This window comes from Herpailurus yagouaroundi, unplaced genomic scaffold (genome assembly GCF_014898765.1).
Source record: "Herpailurus yagouaroundi ecotype Mexico unplaced genomic scaffold, PumYag 77, whole genome shotgun sequence".
Lineage (NCBI taxonomy): Eukaryota > Metazoa > Chordata > Mammalia > Carnivora > Felidae > Herpailurus > Herpailurus yagouaroundi.
Window position 1 is genome coordinate 41,350,541 of NW_024412388.1, and position 19,215 is coordinate 41,369,755.

Sequence of the window (19,215 nt, forward strand, 5' to 3'; positions counted from 1 at the left end):
AATAAAGGTCTCCAAATGAGCAAAACTGGTTTTAAGATCAGAATCCCAATTTTGTAAATTTTGTTATTTACAAAAATAAGCAACAGTTAGCAAGCATTTATGTACCAAACACTACGCTAAAATGTCTCACAGTTATTTAAACCTTTACATTGCATTTAATCCTTACAACAGACCTAAAAGGTAGAAGTACTGTTAATTTTCTAATTGTAAAGATAAGGAATCTGATACTAAGGTAATTCACACAGTTAAGTGGCAGAGACAGCACTTAAACCTAAACCATGTAACTACAAAACCCATACTCTTAACCAGGACTCCAATGATAATAATCAGATACACGATGTATAACAGTCTTAATTTATGACAGGCAACAAGAAACCCATTTGTAAAAAATGAATGAAAAATGAAAAACTAGGCAGAGGGTAAAGGAACACAAGTATTATTCACTAAGAGGATATGGTGAGGCCCCGTTTGAGCATGTTTCTCGCTGTCACAAAGACTTACTGAACTGATTTCCTGTTGTGAATCTTGGAGGTGCTGCTGAAGAGGTCCGAGCTGAGCCTTCCCTGACTCCACACTCTCCTCCAATTCTGCCGTTTCTTGCTGTAAGCGACTCAGCTCCTCCCTAGCTTTGGCCAGCTCTTCCTCGTAAGTGGAGATCTGTGATTCTTGACTAGTCAATTCAGCTTTCAGGGATGAGATCTATCACATGGAAGTGAATGAGAAGAAAGAGAGATAAAAAAGAGATGTCATTAAAATGTTCCATAATGCAAATATGTTTATTTGTTTAGTTTACTATTGTGGTGTTTTTTGAAGTTTATATTTTTGGTAGAAAAGGGCAATTAGGGGATGAATAGAGGGAACTTGAAGGTATAGGTACCATACTTCCAGCTAAAATTTAGAAAAGTAGTACATTAAGGGCCTTCTTTCCCCTAAAGAGGGCCTGTAATTTCCGGATGAACAGTGCTCCAACTCCTTCATGTGCCCCAACTGTTGATTAGATTGCCACCTAACAACAACAGCAACAACAATAATAAGCAAAGCATGTTCCCATCTTACACCAGGAAAAGCAACCAAGGTATGGATACAGACAGCAGCAAATGGCCACTTTACCAGCTGGGCCTCCTCAGCGCATTTCTTTCTAACTTCCTTCAGTTGCTCCTCCAGCTGGGATTTCTGCTCATCCAGTCCATCAAGGAGTTCCTGTACTTGCTGTTTCTGGGCCTGTAATTTTTGCAGATTAGTATTCTCCCTTTGAACTTCATCTTGAAGATCCTGAAATACAAGAAAATTAACATATTTATTATCTTTGGAGAGAGGGGAAGGTTAACAATTTTTAAAAGATTACCTTAAGGGAAAATAAAGTCTCATCTAATTCAGCATATTATGTTGGTGGATTGGAGGAATCCTAGCTTTAAATACGGTCTTTACTTGAGGTAGATGCTTCGGTGATTAAATAAAACATTGAACAATGCTTTTAATAACTGATTTTTACTTATATTTTCTCAACCAACTGATTAATCTAAAAGTGCAACTACTATCATGCTGCTTTCTTTAAAAAGTTCCTTTAAAAGGGCTAACACAATAGATGATCATGAAACTCTTCTTGTGCGTAAATTCCATGAGTCTATGTGATCATAGATTCGTAATGGTAAGCTCCACTAGTATTTTATCATTAATTTCCCAGAATGCCTAATATTTTTTCATGCCTAAATTTTTAACCTTGCCTATACTATTAACTGAACCATACTCAAAATGAAGATATTGTTTTAGATATGCACCTGGCATTGGCCCTCAATAAATACATGATAGTTTTCATTGTCCTTTCCTTGACTCATGCTTTATTTTTCTGCCTTTGTTTCTTCCTATTACAAATGTCCAACTTTCTTAAGAAAACAATTCATTGTAAAGAAGAGTTCTTTAGTTACTCTGCTATAAAATACATAATGGCTCCCTCTTATCTGTGGGATAAAGTAAAACTGCCTGCAAGGTACATTAGAACCTTTAATTCTGGGCCCCACGTTATCCTTTCTCTTCTACTACCCTCTTTTCCTTATATTCACCAGTGCCCCAGCCTCAATACACCATCTTCTTTCTCCAAGACACAATATACTTCAATGTCCCTGTGCCTTTTGCCTAAGCCATTTCTTCTTCCTTGAGTGCCCTTCCATACCATGGTTATCTGGAAACACTATTCATTCTTCAAAGCCCAGTCAAATTTAATCTCCTCGGACTCACCTTGAGCTTCCTTTACTTATGTTCCTACAGCAGTTTGTACCTAACCTCTATTACCACACTTACTACACTGTATTATAGTTACCTCTAAATAATAAGCTGCTGAAGGACAAAACCAATGTCTCACCTTTCTTTGAGGTTCCACAATCTAGTATAATGCTAGCACATTCCAGATGATTAATTAAACAATGATTTGTAACTATCACAAAGTTTCTAGTACCTGGGAGAAACTATTGGAAAATGTGCCTGAGGTTGATAGAAAGGATTTTATGTTCTTTTAACATGCTGTGAAAAGCTTCACCCTGTATTTAAACTATAAGTAAATATTAATAGTAGCCTCAAACTGACCTAATAAATGGTTTTTGTTAGAATACCACCTAAGTTTCTGTACTGGTTCAATATTTTTATAGTCTATAGACCAAGATTGATCTGACATTTAAAATCTCCATTACTGTATATGGAAATAATCTTTACTGCTTTAGCATTTTACTGTAGCATATACCTTTCTTACATTTTTAAGCATTTATATTTGTGCTTTTTTACATAATATTATGTACTCTTTTTTTTTTTAAGAGAGAGAGAGTACGCAAGTTCGGGAGAGGGGCAGAGGGAGAGAATGGGAGAATCTCGAACAGGTTCCATGATCATCCTGGAGCCAAAATGGGGCTCAATCCCACAAACTGTCAGATCATGACCTGAGTCAAAAGTAAGAGTGGGATGCTCCACCACCTGAGCCACCCAGGTGCCCCTATATGCTTACTCTTCAGGAAGGCAGCTTCACTTTAACACAGTAACTTGAAAAACTACAGTGGATTGAAAATTTCTTATAAGTCAATTATAAAATATTTTTTAAATGCCACCTGCAGCTCTAAAGTAATTTTACTGGTTTGAGAATATAATCCATCATAAATACCTTACTTTGGTTATAAAGTTATTATTATATAGTTTATATATAATGATATGCTGGCCTAAAAAGCATTTTTTAAGAATCCTGTGGAAAAATCTTTTTTCCTTTTCCCCTTAATTAAAAATGTTCAGGGGTGGGAAAAGGAAAAAATATCTGTTACCTATTCCCATCCTCAAACACTCTAACTTCCCAACCTCTCTCAACCTCCTGCCTCCCCCCTCACCCCCCACCCACACCAAATCTTGGACTTCATTTCTAATAATACCTAGATGTTATAAATAGATATAATTTTGATGTCTCTACTTTTATTATGAATCTAATTAAAAACAAAATTTACCTTAAAAGGGTCATGTAATGTAAGAAAATGTCTAGGACCTAATGTTAATTTTTAAAAGCTAAATACAAAGGCATGTACAGTATAATCACAAATAAATATAAAACCATTTATGTATATTCATTAAAAATACAGCAAAATGTTAACAATGTCTCTCTCTTGCTGAAATTGTAGAGTTTTTTTCTTTTTATATTTTTCTATATTTTATAAATTATGGACCAATATTACTTTCATAATCCAAAAATGTCAAGTTTGCAGTTTAAGTATCATATACCTCTGGTGGTTTCACACCAGTATAAAAATATTCAGATGTAGGGGCGCCTGGGTGGCTCAGTCGGTTGAGCAAACGACTTCGGCTCAGGTCACAATCTCACGGTCCGTGAGTTTGAGCCCCGCGTCAGGCTCTGTGCTGACAGCTCAGGGCCTGGAGCCTGTTTCAGATTCTGTGTCTCCCTCTCTCTGACCCTCCCCCATTCATACTCTGTCTCTCTCTGTCTCAAAAATAAATAAACGTTAAAAAAAAATATTCAGATGTGACTGAATTTTTATGTAAAAGCTACCAATAGTAGGATTAATACTGGTTTCCTTTAATAAACTGAACTATTTTTCAAAACTAGTATTTTTAGTGAGCCAGTTTGAATACACCCTTAGAAGACAAATTTATGCAAGAGGAAAGGGAATAAACAAGCCAATATAATATTTATTCATTCTTGACCTTTCTCTTCCACGGAGCAAACAAAGTCACTTAAATTTCCCAGCCTCACTTCTTAGCTGCAGTAAAAAGCCACTTAGTAACATAAAAGTATAGACCTCCAGGGGAAAGGTTACTGAGAAAATACCTCACATTAGTATCTAAGCTGGATAGATGTCCACATCAAAACTAATTATAATTAATGTTTCTCCATGTCTATTTCTAAGTATGATAAAAGATCTCTTAAAAAATTCCAACACTAGCTCATACACAAAAGCATCTACTTTTTCAGTAAGCAGATTTAAAATGATTAATTTGCACAAAAGCAAAATGAACAGATGCAAATATACACACTACAAGAATAAGAATCAAATTTCACTGCAAAATTACTTGTAAGGCTACCACCACTGCAATACAATTTCCACATCAACATCAGTATCCAGATAACCTTGGCTATCTTATTTTGGTATAGATTTGCTTACCCTGAGACTAAGTGAAGGTAACAGATACACATCTCCCAAGGATCCTTACCCACCCCTCACCCCTCCAAATCCCCACCTCATCCTCGACCAGGGCAGTGGCAGGCTCTCCTAACAAACACTATCTTCCACTAAACTAGGATAACTGACTCTTAACTTTAGGGTAGCCCTTTGGGAAAATCCTCTGTGCACAACCTCAGCACTATCAAATGCCATCCCATGAAGTAAGTGACTAAAGACATTTGCAGAAGCCTTCCTAGTTATGCTCTACTTTCCGTGATCATGCTCTACTTGCCTATCTGTTCCATCAACAGAAGAAAGGAGAATAGCAGCAATCAGAGAATGGCAAGAATGGAGTGAACAAAACTACAGTAACACAGTGCCAAGGTTTGTTTTAGAAAAATACCAAAGCAGTCACATCAAAGGTTCCTCATCAGGGAAGGTATCTTGGCTTTATTTAAAAAGAACTTTCAAGGAAAATGTCCTGTTTTCTAGAAATCACACAAGGTACTGAAAATGATAAACTCATTCCCATCCTTCTATATCCCATGAAGTGCTGCAAAGGTAGTGAAAAGAGAATTTAAACAAATAAATAAAAACTCTTTGCTATATTAAAAGACTAAAACAATTCATTTTAGCAACTCAAGTCAGTTGCACAACTGAAGAAGTAACTTCAGTATTAACCTAAGAAGTATTGGGGCACCTGGGTGGCTCAGTCGGTTAAGTGTCTGTCTTCAGCTCAGGTCATGATCTCAGGATTTGTGAGTTAGAGTCCCACATCAGGCTCCCTGCTGGCAGTGTGGAGCCTGTTTGGGATTCTTGCTCTCTCCTCTCTCTCTCCCCCTCCCTGCTGGTGCTTTCTCTCTCAAAATAAATAAAGAAAAATCTTAAAAATAAATAAACAAACAAACAAACCAACCTACAAAGTGTTAACAACATGAATACTTTTGCATCTGTTTCATATAAAATAGAGCAAAATATAAACAAAGCACTAACTTATGAATAAAACACTTACTTAAAAACCCCAAAGCATATATACAGACATGTATTTATACTAGAATATCTATACCTGAAGAAGAATTATTAAAGAGAACAGGGGGAATTTTACATATTTTGGAAATCTTATAAAAATGCTATTGAATTGCTTTTAAAAATTCTATAGACTAATCCAAAACTAGAAATAATCAGGTACATTCATTATGTTGGCCTAATTTTCAAAATGGAAGTTATAGGAGTATTCTTTTTTAAGTTTATTTATTTATTTTGAGAGAGAGAGGGAGAGAGAGGGAAAGAGACAGGGAGACAGAGGATCCCAAGCAGGCCCCATGCTGTCCTTACGGAGCCTTACACAGGGCTCGATCCCACAAATTGTGAGATCATGACCTGAGCCAAAATCAAGAGTTGGATTCCTAACCAACTGAGCCACCCAGGCACCCCAGGAATATTCTTTTTTATTTTATTTTATTTTATTTTATTTTATTTTATTTTATTTTTTATTTTGAGAGAGAGACAAAGAGAGAGAGAAAGTGTGGACGCACACACACCCACACACACACACCCCACACACATATAAGCGGGGAGGGACAGAGAGAGAGAATCCCAACCAGGCTCCGCACTGTCAGTGCAGAGCCAATATGGGACTTGAACTCACAGGCTGTGAGATCATGACCTGAGCCGAAATCAAGAGTAGGACACTTAACCGACTGAGCCACCGAGAGAGAGAGCGTGCGCACGCAAGCAGGGGAGGGGCAGAAAGCAAGGGAGAGAGAGAAAATCCCAAACAGGCTCTGTGCTTATAGCACTGTGGGGCTCAAACTCATGAACCGTGCATGAGATCATGACCTGAGCCAAAATCAAGAGTTGGACGCTTAACCAACTGAGCCATTCAGGTGCCCCAGGAGTATTCTTAATATAAAAAAAAGTTATCAACTGTAGAGCAAGACGTTTAGGTCAAAGAACAGAAAGGCAGTCTATTAAAGTAGGTGGGTGTTAGAAACCTCATCAACAGCCTGCCTTTATTTCCCAATCATATGCTTCCCAGCATGTTCTAAGAGCATTATCGCTAGGAAAAGAATGTTGAGCTCATGTATCTAATTTTACTTCCACCCAAAATAAGTCCTTCCTCTTCATCTAAGAAAAAAAAAAAAACTAAGTGATTAAAATGAAGAAAAATGGACAATTACTATCAATTACTGAACCTTTATTGATAAAGTATAACTAAGTGGGAGCTTCTTTTGCATGAGAATAGCATAAACAAGTATGAACTCTATAGAAAAGTCTGACTGTTTGATACCTACCATGCTCCCAATCCTTTCTATGATTTCTGGGTGTGTCTTGTCCTATTTTTAAATTTTATGCATAAAACTGAAGTTTATTCGTTTCTTTTGTCAACAGCTTTCTTAAATTTATCTCTATCTAATAATACATTACCAACTATACTGAAAGATTTGTTCCAAGGTACAATTTCTTAGCTTAAGGAGTTTACAAGAGAGGCTGGAAGATACTGAATCATACACACTACACTAGCATAATAAGGTAACATACCGGACATACCATAAAAAGTGAATACACACTCCTCTGGGAGTTCCGACAAGGAAATACTGATGTAGACTAAGGGACAGAGAAGGAAAAGTTTTATTTAGACAAGTGGTGGGATTTGAGCTGGGCTTTAAGGCACAGGCAGAATTCACATAAGCAGGGAGATAGGGAACATTCTAGATCACCACAACAAAAGATGTAAGTGTGGAAATAAGAGAATATGTAAGGCACATAGTTTAGAGGCAGACAATAAAAAAACAAAAACAAAAAACAAAAAAACCAAGTAGTGCAGGAGGAGGATTTGTATCTCATCTTTTTTTTTCTACCTCCAATATACCCATGAGATACGACATCCTCTGATCATTAACCACGGCAGTGGGCAGCAAAGATTTTCACATCTGAGAGTCATGATACTAAAATTGGTTTAGGAAGAAAAGCAAGAAGATGGGCAGGAAGAGCACTTATGATCTGACTTCAAAATTTCAGATGTTAGGTAATAAGGGTGGCAATAATGAGAAAGAAAACACTGATAGAAATAGGAGAGTCTAAAATTGAAGCCAATTTTTTTTTTCAACAAAATGAGACTCATTTCAGACACACTGACTTCAAAATGATAAACACCAAAATGTCTAACTGGAGATGTGAAGCTGGAGAGCAGAGAGCTTGATAAATATTTGGGAGTCACCAGCATATGGATGATAGGCGGCATGGAAAAGGAAGGAAACAAGGGGAGAGCATATGTATCAGTCAATCTCTGCAAAGGCAACAGAAAGCAAAAGGTCAGTGAGGCAGGAGAATATCTCGGACAGCACAATTCAAGAAAGCAGGAACCAATGCAGGAAAGGCCAATAGATTGGGTCATATGATTATTCTCAGTTCTGGGAAGAAAAATTAAAGCACACTGGTACAGGTAAACAGCATACTAAACAGGATTACTGAAAGGCTAGAAAGAGGGGGAAAATGGCCACACAAAGAAAAGGAAGGAAGGAAGGAAGGAAGGAAGGAAGGAAGGAAGGAAGGAAGGAAGGAAGGAAGGAAGGAAAGAAGGAAGGAAGGGAAGGAAAGGAAAGGAATGAAACCAGGTTGGTACCTAAAGTGGCAGCAATAGCGGAAAAAAACAAAAAAACAAAAACAAGGTATTTTCAAATTGGTGAGTCCTGTGTGCAGATAGCCCTAAATAAAGATAGGAGTCAGAGGAGGAAGAGCTTGACAATAAAGGAGGGATAGATAATAAGGAGATGACAGTAGGGTATAGAATACTACTACTAATCAGAACATTTACTGAAATTTTACCTGGTACCAATCACTCTGTGAGGCCCCGTAACTGCATCATTTCATTTTATTCCTACAGCAACTTTAAGTGTTTGGTATTTTTATTATCCCATGTTACAGAATAGAAAACTAATATGTAGTGATTAAATTACTTACTTACAAACCTACGAAGAGCCAGAATCAAAAACTGAATTCAAGTTTGTCTGATACCAGGTTATTCCTACAAACTTCTATGCAACACTGAAGAAAGCACACATGACAGGGCATTCCTAATTTGTTTACTTAGAAGAAAAAATTTTAATAAAATTGTATGTAGGCAGTTTAAGGTAGGAAAGAATGTGGGTCTGCTTTCTCCCCTTAACAAACAAACAAAAGCCCAAACCATATACATTTAAGATAGAATGGACTTTTATAACTTTTTCCCATTGGGTTACTTTGGGTCTAATTTCTCCCTAGAACTTGATAAAAACTAGAAAGACTGCTGGTTTATCATATGTGTTAACAGTGATCATTTCAGGAAATAAAATTTGAAGTTAATTGCTGCTTTGGTTTTCAAGAAAAAAATCTTGAGCTGAAAGTTTTCAAGATGGTAGTTCATAGGACTATAGACAGGAAACAAAAATTTATAAATTAATTACATAGCAGATTTTATAATTTACCTGTATTAGGAAGACTACAGAGCTGCAAAACAAAAAAGAACTAGTCTTTTGGCACTTTGGTCACATGTAAATTTGGTTTCTGTGCTTGAGATATGAGCTCATATAATTACTATCTATGACTTTATAAATATGGAGAAAAGCAATCAAGTTTGGATTGGGCAGACATTCACTGATAGGTCAAAATTCCCTTACTTTCCTCCTGATATCTTCATTTTGACATTTCTCATTAGTGCCTACATTAGAAAGTGGGATCAGAAAGCAGGGAAGTTCAGGGGCACCTGGGGGGCTCAGTTGGTTAAGTGTCCGACTAAGGCTCAGGTCACGATCTCACAGTCCACGAGGCTCTGTGCTGACAGCTCAGAGCCTGGAGCCTGCTTCAGATTCTGTGTCTCCCTCTCTCTCTGCCCCTCCCCCACTCATGCTCTGTTTCTCTCTCTCTAAAATAAATAAACATTAAAAATTTTTTAAAAAAAGAAAGCAGTGAAGTTCTTTAATTTTGCTATTAATTAATAACTCTAGTTAATTGCCTTTTGCCAGAGAAATTAGAAAATAAAGCACTAGGACTTGGGATTACTTACAGATTTTAATTATCCATCTTATTCCTTAGTCTGTGCTTCATTAATGTATAAATCAGAGTTAACCAACAGACAATGAAATCTACTAATTATCAGTTCTTGTAAGCTGTCTTGTGCTTCAGAAAATTGAAAATAATCACTAAAATGAAAAGTTTTAATTACATGTAGATGTCATTTATCCATGTCATTCTTAATTTAGTGTTTCATTACCATGTATGTACCATACATACAGATACCTGTTTAGGGGTGGAATGAATAATAAATCTAACATAAAGCTTTAATCCAATGTTCTTTTTTCAATGAAATTATGTTCAAACATTACAACTTCATCTGACTAAGCATGCTCCAAGATGCCTTTTATTTACAGCACCTGATCAGAAAAATTAAATAATTTAGACTCCTGCCAATAAGACATTTTGGATTTAGCAAAGCTTACGATTTAACATATACCTTACCATAATTTCTAAGTGAAAAAGAACAAAGAAATCATGAAGAAATTTTGACTGATAACAAAACCTCTCAAGTGGTAAGAAATCAAATATTCAAGGATAGCCCACTTAGCCTAAAAGGAACAATATAAATTCTAGTGTTGTTCCAAACCAGCCTTTTAAAAACTCACCTCTTTAAAAGACGCAGTAGGGAAAAACCAACAAGTAGATGTACACTAATAACAAGATATTGCCTACTGCAAAAACCTTTGTACTTTGAAATACCATCTGGCTAAATTTAGAAGCTGTCCAGTATTATATCAGTAACTATATCTATCTCTTCAGATTGAGGAAACATAGATTATTTTATCTTCTATTCTTAAGTTATTTTCAGCAAGAACTGCTTAAAGTCTGTGACTCTTTTGCATTTCCTAAGAAGCTCAAAAACTGCACAAAAATAACATAATTGAAGTAACCACCCCTCATTTCAGTACCACAAAGGGAAATATATTAGTAATGATCTCTTGACTTTTCCATCACCTTTAGGAAAATTTCCATATATATAGTAAACGTAGTAATCTAATAAAATAACAAACTTGTAACAAGAAGTCTCTTTGGCTTCTTCCTCAATATCTCAGTAAAACATTCTTCCCACCCAGGCATAGTCCATCTGATAGACAATCTCTGGTGTATGTCCTACATCAAAACAAAACAATGGATCTACTAATTTAGAGCTTTCATCCATTGTAAACTATCAGCACAAGCAGAGAAATCCAACATATAAGTAACATGTTTTAAAAGGCCCATCCATGAGCTCTCTTACTGGCAACTGATAACAGTGCTTCTATGTCCAACCTCCTGTATGTCCTGGTATAGCATTCAAGAAACAGTGGTCACATGCATTGTTTACTGCTCTAAATGCAACACTGCCAAATTTTCTATATTTTTAATGTTTGAAATACCCCTTTTTGTACCATTTCTTAATCAAAAATTGAGGTTTTATTTTCTTTTCTATTTGTAAAATGAAGCTACTTAACACAGCACTTAGTGAAAATGAATTAAATCTCTTTATGCTAAAGTTTAAGATACCCTGGCTAATTAACTTACAAAATGCTATTTTAAATTGTTTCAGTTCCCATCCTACCAGTATTATGAGAAACAGCCCTTTAAAAATACTAGGTCTCCTAGCTAACAAAATTTCACATTCATAAAAACCAATTTGCGTTTTGATGATGATGGTGGTGATAATGACAATCTCACTCATTTAATTTTATTGGTGTAATAATATTTACATCGTAAGTCATTCAAACTTACCTTTAATAATATAATATGTAGGCAAATATTATCTTAAAAATACTTTCAATACTAGAAATTTATGCTGAAAAATACTGCTTTCTCATCGCAGTGTAATCTTTATAGGCCAGAATTCAGAGAAAAAGAATCATTTTGCAAAAGGCAAATATTTATATTACATAAATAACAGGTTTTCCCTAGACCTACTCATCAATACCACAACCATCACATAGTAAATGACCCTATACATTTAAAATGAATCCTAAATCAGAAATAGAATACTCAATTTTACAGATCATTTACCTGAACCTCGCTTGTCCTCTGTTTAATAGTATCTTCTTTCTCCTTAAGGTCCTGCTCCACATTATTCTTTTCCCTAGAAGACCAGCAAACAATGCAAGAATATTTGAGAACATCAGCTACAGCCGGTATGGTTATCCATCCTCCTAATCCTGAATCGCTTTTTAAATACATAGTGAAACATTCAATTTTTAAGCGAAGGGCAGATTTTTCCACCCTCTTTTAATTATTTATGGAATAGAAATCAATATGAGCTCTGTTTGTAAAAAAAAAAAAAATGCTTTCTCACTAAAATGTGGTGAAAAGAGAATAGATTAAAAAAGGAAGAGGAGAAAAATAATCAATGAAACACTCAGGTTTCACTGATCTCACTGTTGCTATGGAAATAATGTCCAATGAAAACCGCTGGTGAAAAAAAGGAGGGGTTGCATCAGCTCTGTAAGCTTAACCCTTAAGTACCACCGTCAAATCAAATGAAAATGGCTAATAGAAATAGCCAACAATATTAAGGAAAAGGACATTTATTGAAGTGTTAATTTCCCCTTAAATCACTGGTGTGTACCAATTTTAGAATGAAACAACATAGAGAAAATGGAAAAGACTGTCAATACACAGGCCATTTGCTCTATGAAATACTGCTCTGCTTAAAAAAGCTATTTTAGGACCACTAATCAATTCCAACTGATCAAATACATAAAACAACGTATACGAAGTAAAAAAAAGAGTCATATGAGCATTTATCTCTTTCTATATTCTTCAGATCAAACATACCAGGATCCACTTCTACTTTGAAATACCATTATCTAAATTCTCATATGCTTCCATCAGAGCTAGATTTCTAATGAATCAGTCTTAAACAACCTTAGATTCAGAATTACTATAAAGCTATTTCTTTTGATGTAATAAGTTTAACTGCCTGTTGGTACTGAAATCACACACACACAAGGACTTGCTCCCTTCATTTTTTCTTTTCTTTTCTACAAAGTGAGAGAGAAATCCATAGAATTCTGAAGCAATACATTTTTGGGGTGGGTGCAAAGGTAAAAGAAGGCCACATGAAGAAGGGAGGAGGCATTCACTAAGTCCTCCAGACTAGTACTACAGAGTTTCTCCTTAGAGCTTCAGGACTGTATTTCAGTTTCATCCCAGACATCACCCAAATGTAAGCTCAGGCTCCATTAAGCTGTAGCATAAAGAAGAGTGGGAAAATTATACCAGAGGGGATACCTAAGGGTCAATATTAATGCTACATTTATATTTCTGACCTATTTGAGGTGATTATTTTAAACGCAGAAAAAATCAACTCTTTTGGAAATACAGGCACAATGTTCCTAAGATTTGTGAGGGAGAAAAAAAAGCACAAGAATAAAAGCTGTTTGTATACTGTTACTTTCAAACACTTGAGATGGCTCACTAACCGCTTGTCAGATGGTTCACAATGTGGGTCACGATGTTGTGGAGATTTTAAACAGTCCCTTACCATGCAAATCATTGTGGCAGCCTGTTCCTCCCATACCTCAATCTACTTATTATGCAAAGGTCATCCCCCACTTCTAACCCTTATAAATTTAGGTAACATTAAAAAATAGAAATCACAGGAAGAAAAAATCTATGTATACCACACATATTCTGCAAGCTCAATCTTGGAAATTTTTTCTTTCCTCCTTATGTGAACAGAAGAATGTTTTCATTCCTGCTGCAGCATGTCAGAGGTAAGTCACATGAAAAACTAGCCCCCTCCCCCAATCCCAAATTCTCAGAGGCATTCCACACAAGGTCAGTATCAATTCTGCCCCTGTTTCTGACAGTAGCTAGTAACAAAAATAGAAAACATCACACAGTATCATAAACCAGCAATATAGCCACGAACGTGTGTCTGTATTCAATCCATTCTGCTTCTCTGTTAACTCCTATTACTGACAGTGTCTGCTCAGAGATCAAGTGTGCAGGCAGGAAAACAGGGCTGCAAGAAAGCAGTGAGCTGACAAAATGTAGCCAAGACAGAAGAAAAAGAGCAAAAAACAAAAAAAAGAAGCTCACTTGGTGCAAAATGGAAAACAGATTAGAAAGGACTGTCAGCTCTAACCAGCAAATATAGTCTATGTTTGGGTAAAATGGAAGAAGTTTAGAAGGTACAAATTTTTCTTCATAATTTTGGGTGTGGGAATGAGGATAGCAGTGGTGATATCTCCAAACATATCATGAAGAGCATTTCAAACCATATAATAAATATGGAATCTTAAGGCATTAATTCTCATAGTACTGAGATCAGTAAAATTTTTTAATCCACTTTTATCTAGTAAAATTCTGGCCTCATGGTAACTTCTTTATTATCAAAATCAAGTAGTATAACATACATTACTAAACAGAAAATTAAAAAAAAATAAAATCAGTTATACTACCTTCTATAAAACCATCACAATTGAAAATCTATAAATTAGACTAAAGATCAAATAATTTTCTCATTAACTTAGATTATAATTTCAGGGATGCCAAATTGCTATTCTGTGGTATTCCACAGACTCAACTTCTATAGCTATCCTTCCCATTTCAGGCAAGTAAAAATACCTAAATATATTCAGGTGCACAAAGGTGCTTAAGTACTTGGTCATATATTTTACATTCCCCTTTCTTTCAAATAACATCACCTGTTTTTCTACAGGTGATGAATCCACAACTATACAAAGCATTCTGTTTAACAGTAGTAATTCAATAACCTAATTCTTTTCAAGATTCAGTGCCACAATAAAAAAATATTTATATGCAGTTTCCTAAGGAGTCCACCAATATATGGGGATAAGACAGATGTAAGATATATTTCAAAAATAGGTGTGTGAGCATTTTTCCCAAAGCACTACTCATCTTGGATGACAGGAAAAGCTATAGCCTTCAGCTTAGTAACTTCCAGAAGGGAAAAGAAGTGATTCTACATACCTTCTATCTTAGACCATCTCTTTGACCCAATTCACTCCCAAGATCCTGGCACATCCTAAAGAATCCACAAATACCAAAACCATTATCTCCCTGGTTTCTAAAAGCTGCCGGTTCTGATTTGATGGAAACTAGTATGTGAACCAGCAAGAAAAACAAAGCCCAAGATAAGCTTTCAGAAGGCTGGGTAACTGTATAAACCTACATAAAGTAGTCAAAACCTATTCCCAAGAACAAGTAAGTTCGGGGAACCTGAGTCCATGCAATTCACTTTCATTTTCCCAGGCTCTGTTTAATGGCAAGAAGGGAGTGAGCCATCTGTCTTAATTTTGATATAATACCAATACTGTCAGAGAAACAGGATTAAGTCACCTTCAAAGCCCTTCCCAGAAACGTTTTAAGTCTTTTTTCTGAACATAAATACCCATTCTCTTCCAACCAGAGAGCAATAAAGAACAGAAACTAGTTGGAAGCCAAAAATCAGTTAGTTAGAACTCATGAAGGTAACTTTTTCAATCCTGAAACTTACTTATAAAAATCTTTTTGTGGGGCGCCTGGGTGGCTCAGTTGGTTGAGCGTCTGACTCTTGATTTCAGCTCAGATCATGATCCCAGGGTCGTGGGACTGAACTGTGTGTCAGGCTTGGTGTTGAATGTGGAACCTGCTCAGTATTCTTTCCAACTCTCTCTCTGCCCCTCTCCCTGACTTGCACAATAGAATAATGAAATGAAATGAAATGAAATGAAATGAAATGAAATGAAATAAAATAAAATAAAATAAAATAAAATAAAATAAAATAAGAAAATAAAATAAAATATTTTGGGGCACATTTTGGGCTCTTATTATTAAGTAGCTTAACTGCCAATAAATCTATCAAGAAAACACAGAAAAGCAAGCTATTCTCATTACTCTTGTTACTATTCTCATTACTACACTATTATTCAGTAAGGCATTTAAGGTCTTATGGAGGACAAGAAAATAGGACTAAAAACCAGAGACTAAGATTCTTTTTTTTTTTTTTAATTTTTTTTTTAACGTTTTTATTTATTTTTGAGACAGAGAGAGACAGAGCATGAACGGGGGAGGGGCAGAGAGAGAGGGAGACACAGAATCGGAAGCAGGCTCCAGGCTCTGAGCCATCAGCCCAGAGCCCGACGCGGGGCTCGAACTCACGGACCGTGAGATCGTGACCTGAGCCGAAGTCGGACGCTTAACCGACTGAGCCACCCAGGTGCCTCCAGAGACTAAGATTCTAACCTGGCTCTGCAATGAAACTGCTTTTGTTTTTTGTTTTTGTTTTTCTTTTTGTTTTTGTTTTTTTGACTCTGATTATCACACAACCTTTCAGAGCCTCAGCCTTAATTTTCATTATGCAGATGCTAATATCTCTACTATCTTAAGATTTGCAAGGTAAATTGTACAAGATATCATGTAATTAGGAAAAAAGTAGGCTTTGAGCCTATGCTGTGCTCACTTTTTACTGGTAACATTAACATTACTTAGAATTTTAAATAACATTGGCGGAGTAATTTTTAAATTTCTTAAAAGGAATTATGGGTTGCAAAAGATTTTAGAAAACACTGATCTAATGTATAGGATATGTAATGTAATCACAGAAATTTCTGCCCCCTAAATCTTGCCTAATATTCAAATAACTATCTCTACTTTTAGAAACTCATTATATGGTTTTCAAAGCAAAAGATTTGGCATTAAATAGTCCAGAATTCAAATACTGGCTCTATCACACGGCAGCATACTTAAATCACTGTAGAACAACTATTTGTTCTGGCTGACCTTCCCTTCTCCTAGGACCCAGCAATCTTTCTTTTAGGAGACTGTTCCTCTCTTTCTCCCTCAACTATCACCTTTCTGCCCATACAGTTCAAGTAGACAAGGCCACCTCTTTACAGATTCAACCTCTCTGAGCAATGATTGGCCAGGGATTGGCTCCTGACCAAAGCTTAACCAGTCACAGTACACCAGCTCACCATCACAGGGATTATTCAAGAACAGGCCCATGACCAAAGACAAGGCAGTCAGGATCTTTATTTAGGATGCCTTCATTTGGAACTAATAGAAAACTATGGTAGGGGTGCCAGGGTGGCTCAGTTGGTTAAGTGCTGGACTCCTGATTTCAGCTCAGGTCATGCTCATGGTTTGGGAGTTTGAGCCCTGAGCATTGCGCTCTGTACTGACAGCATGGAGCCTGCTTGGGATTCTCTCTCTTTCCCTCTATCTCTGCCCTCCACATATGCTCTTTTTCAAAATAAACCTTAAAAATAAATAAAATAAAAATTCATTAGAAATTATTATTGCCACTACTGTATCTACAAGTACTACCTTTACAACAACAATAACTACTGCTATACTACTACTACTACATTACTAATTATGAAAACTACCATTTATTAAGCCTTTACTACATGATAGATGTTATGCAATAAGCACTTTACATGGATTATCTCATTCATTCTTAGGAAAAAGTATTCCTGTGAAATGATGAAGGTGGGCAAATGTGAGTCCAGGAGCTGGGGACATTTGTTGTCCCTGCCTAATGAGTAATAAAATTTTTACATAAAAAAGCTGAGGTGAAAGGCAGGTAGAGATTTCCCGGTAGGGTTCAGGCTCTGGGTCCCTTCACCCCTTGTGATGGTTAATTTTATGCATTAACTTGGCTAGGCCATGGTACCCAGGTATTTGGTTAAATACCAGTCTGGCAGTTACTATAGAGATTTTTTTTTTAGGTGAAATTAATATTTAAGAAAGTAGACTTTGAGTAAATTACTCACCACAGTATGGGTGGGCCTCACCCAATCAGTTTAAGTCCTTAAAAGAAAAAAAACTGAGGTTCCCCAAAGGAAGAGAGAATTCTATCTCCAAACTGTTTTTGGGCTTGGGCTGCAACATTAACTCTTCCCAGAGTCTCTAACCTACCGGATTATCCTGTCAGATTTGCCAGCTCCCACAACTGTGTAAGTCAATTCCTCAAAATAAATTGAATATAATATCGACCTTATATAACACATGTAGGAGTTGTTGCAAGAAGTGAAAAAGAATATACGTAACAAAACTCCCTATGCAACTTTAAGACCTATCTACTGATTCAACAAACACTGAATCCTACTTACTACATACTGTCACCGTGCTAAACTTTAATGATACAAAAAACAATGAGATAGGTACTTGCCATTAGCAGTATATGTGAGGGATTTGGCAGAAAAATATAAAAAGAAAGTCACAATGCAGTGTACTCGATGCTAGAACACGCAAGCACAAGGTGCTGTGGGAACACAGAAGGTAGGCACATGACTGTCCTGGGAGAGGGTCAGAAATGGCTTGCTTAATCAATCAGTGAAGGCAGATCATTAACTGCAAAATAAGCTGTGCAGATACTAAATGCTATGTATATCAACAGAAATTACTCCAGCCTGGGAATGCTTTGTGAAGGAGGTGAGACTTCAGCTAAGCTTTGAAGGAAACAATGAGTATTAGATAGAAAAATGGTATTTCAAAAGGAAAGAGAGCTTATACGAGAAAACACATGGGATATCAGCAAAATGGCAGACTAAGAGCAAAGAAGACTAAGAAGAAATCTTCCTAAATTTGATAAAATACACCAATCTACAATCCAAGAAGTTCAACAAACTCCAAGCAGGAAAACCCAGAAACCGACACTGAGATACATTATAATAAAACTGCTTAAAGACAGAATCTTGAAAGCAGTAAGAAAGACCTGTCACATACAAAGGATCCTCAATAAGATTATCAGTAGATTTCTCAGCAAAAACCTTGAAGGCCAAAAGGCCATGGAAAAACATACACAAATGCTAAAAGAAAAACAAAGAAACAAACTGTTAACTAAAAACACTATCTGGTGAGGAGAGGGAAGATGGCGGCATAGGAGGACGCTGGGCTCACCGCGCGTCCTACTGATCACTTAGATTCCACCTACACCTGCCTAAATAACCCAGAAAACCACCAGAGGATTAGCAGAACGGAGTCGCCGGAGCCAAGCGCAGACAAGAGGCCCAGGGAAGAGGGTAGGAAGGGCGGCGAGGCGGTGCGCGCTCCACGGACTGGCGGGAGGGAGCCGGGGCGGAGGGGCGGCTCACCGGCCAAGCAGAGCCCCTGAGTCTGGCTGGCAAAAAGCGGAGGGGCCTGACGGACTGTGTTCCGACAGCAAGCGCGACTTAGCGTCTGGGAGGTCATAAGTTAACAGCTCTGCTCAGAAAGCGGGAAGGCTGGAGGACAAAGGGAAGGAGAGCTGCTGAGCCCCTGGACGACAGAGCTCAGTTTGGTGGGGAACAAAGGCGCTCACCAGCGCCATCTCCCCCGCCCATCCCCCAGCCAAAATCCCAAAGAGAACCAATTCCTGCCAGGGAACTTGCTCTCTCCGCGCAAACACCCAACTCTGCGCTTCTGCGGAGCCAAACCTCCGGCAGCGGATCTGACTCCCTCCTGCTGCCACAGGGCCCCTCCTGAAGTGGATCACCTAAGGAGAAGCAAGCTAAGCCTGCCCCTCCTGCCCCTGTGCACCTTGCCTACCCACCCCAGCTAAGACGCCAGATCCCCAGCA

General features: G+C 37.1%; 1 protein-coding gene across 2 annotated transcripts in view; it reads right to left on the reverse strand.

Moving 5' to 3' along the window:
* The window catches only part of EPS15 (epidermal growth factor receptor pathway substrate 15), a 154,967-nt gene that overhangs the window by 45,771 nt on the left and 89,981 nt on the right, over positions 1 to 19,215 (reverse strand). For both annotated transcript variants that reach the window (XM_040470197.1, XM_040470196.1), the window contains exons 13-15: positions 11,712 to 11,784; positions 1,111 to 1,272; positions 502 to 699 (exon numbers count right to left, since the gene is read on the reverse strand). In XM_040470197.1, coding sequence (XP_040326131.1) covers positions 502 to 699; positions 1,111 to 1,272; positions 11,712 to 11,784 — 433 coding nt within the window. The remainder of the gene's footprint in view (positions 1 to 501; positions 700 to 1,110; positions 1,273 to 11,711; positions 11,785 to 19,215) is intronic.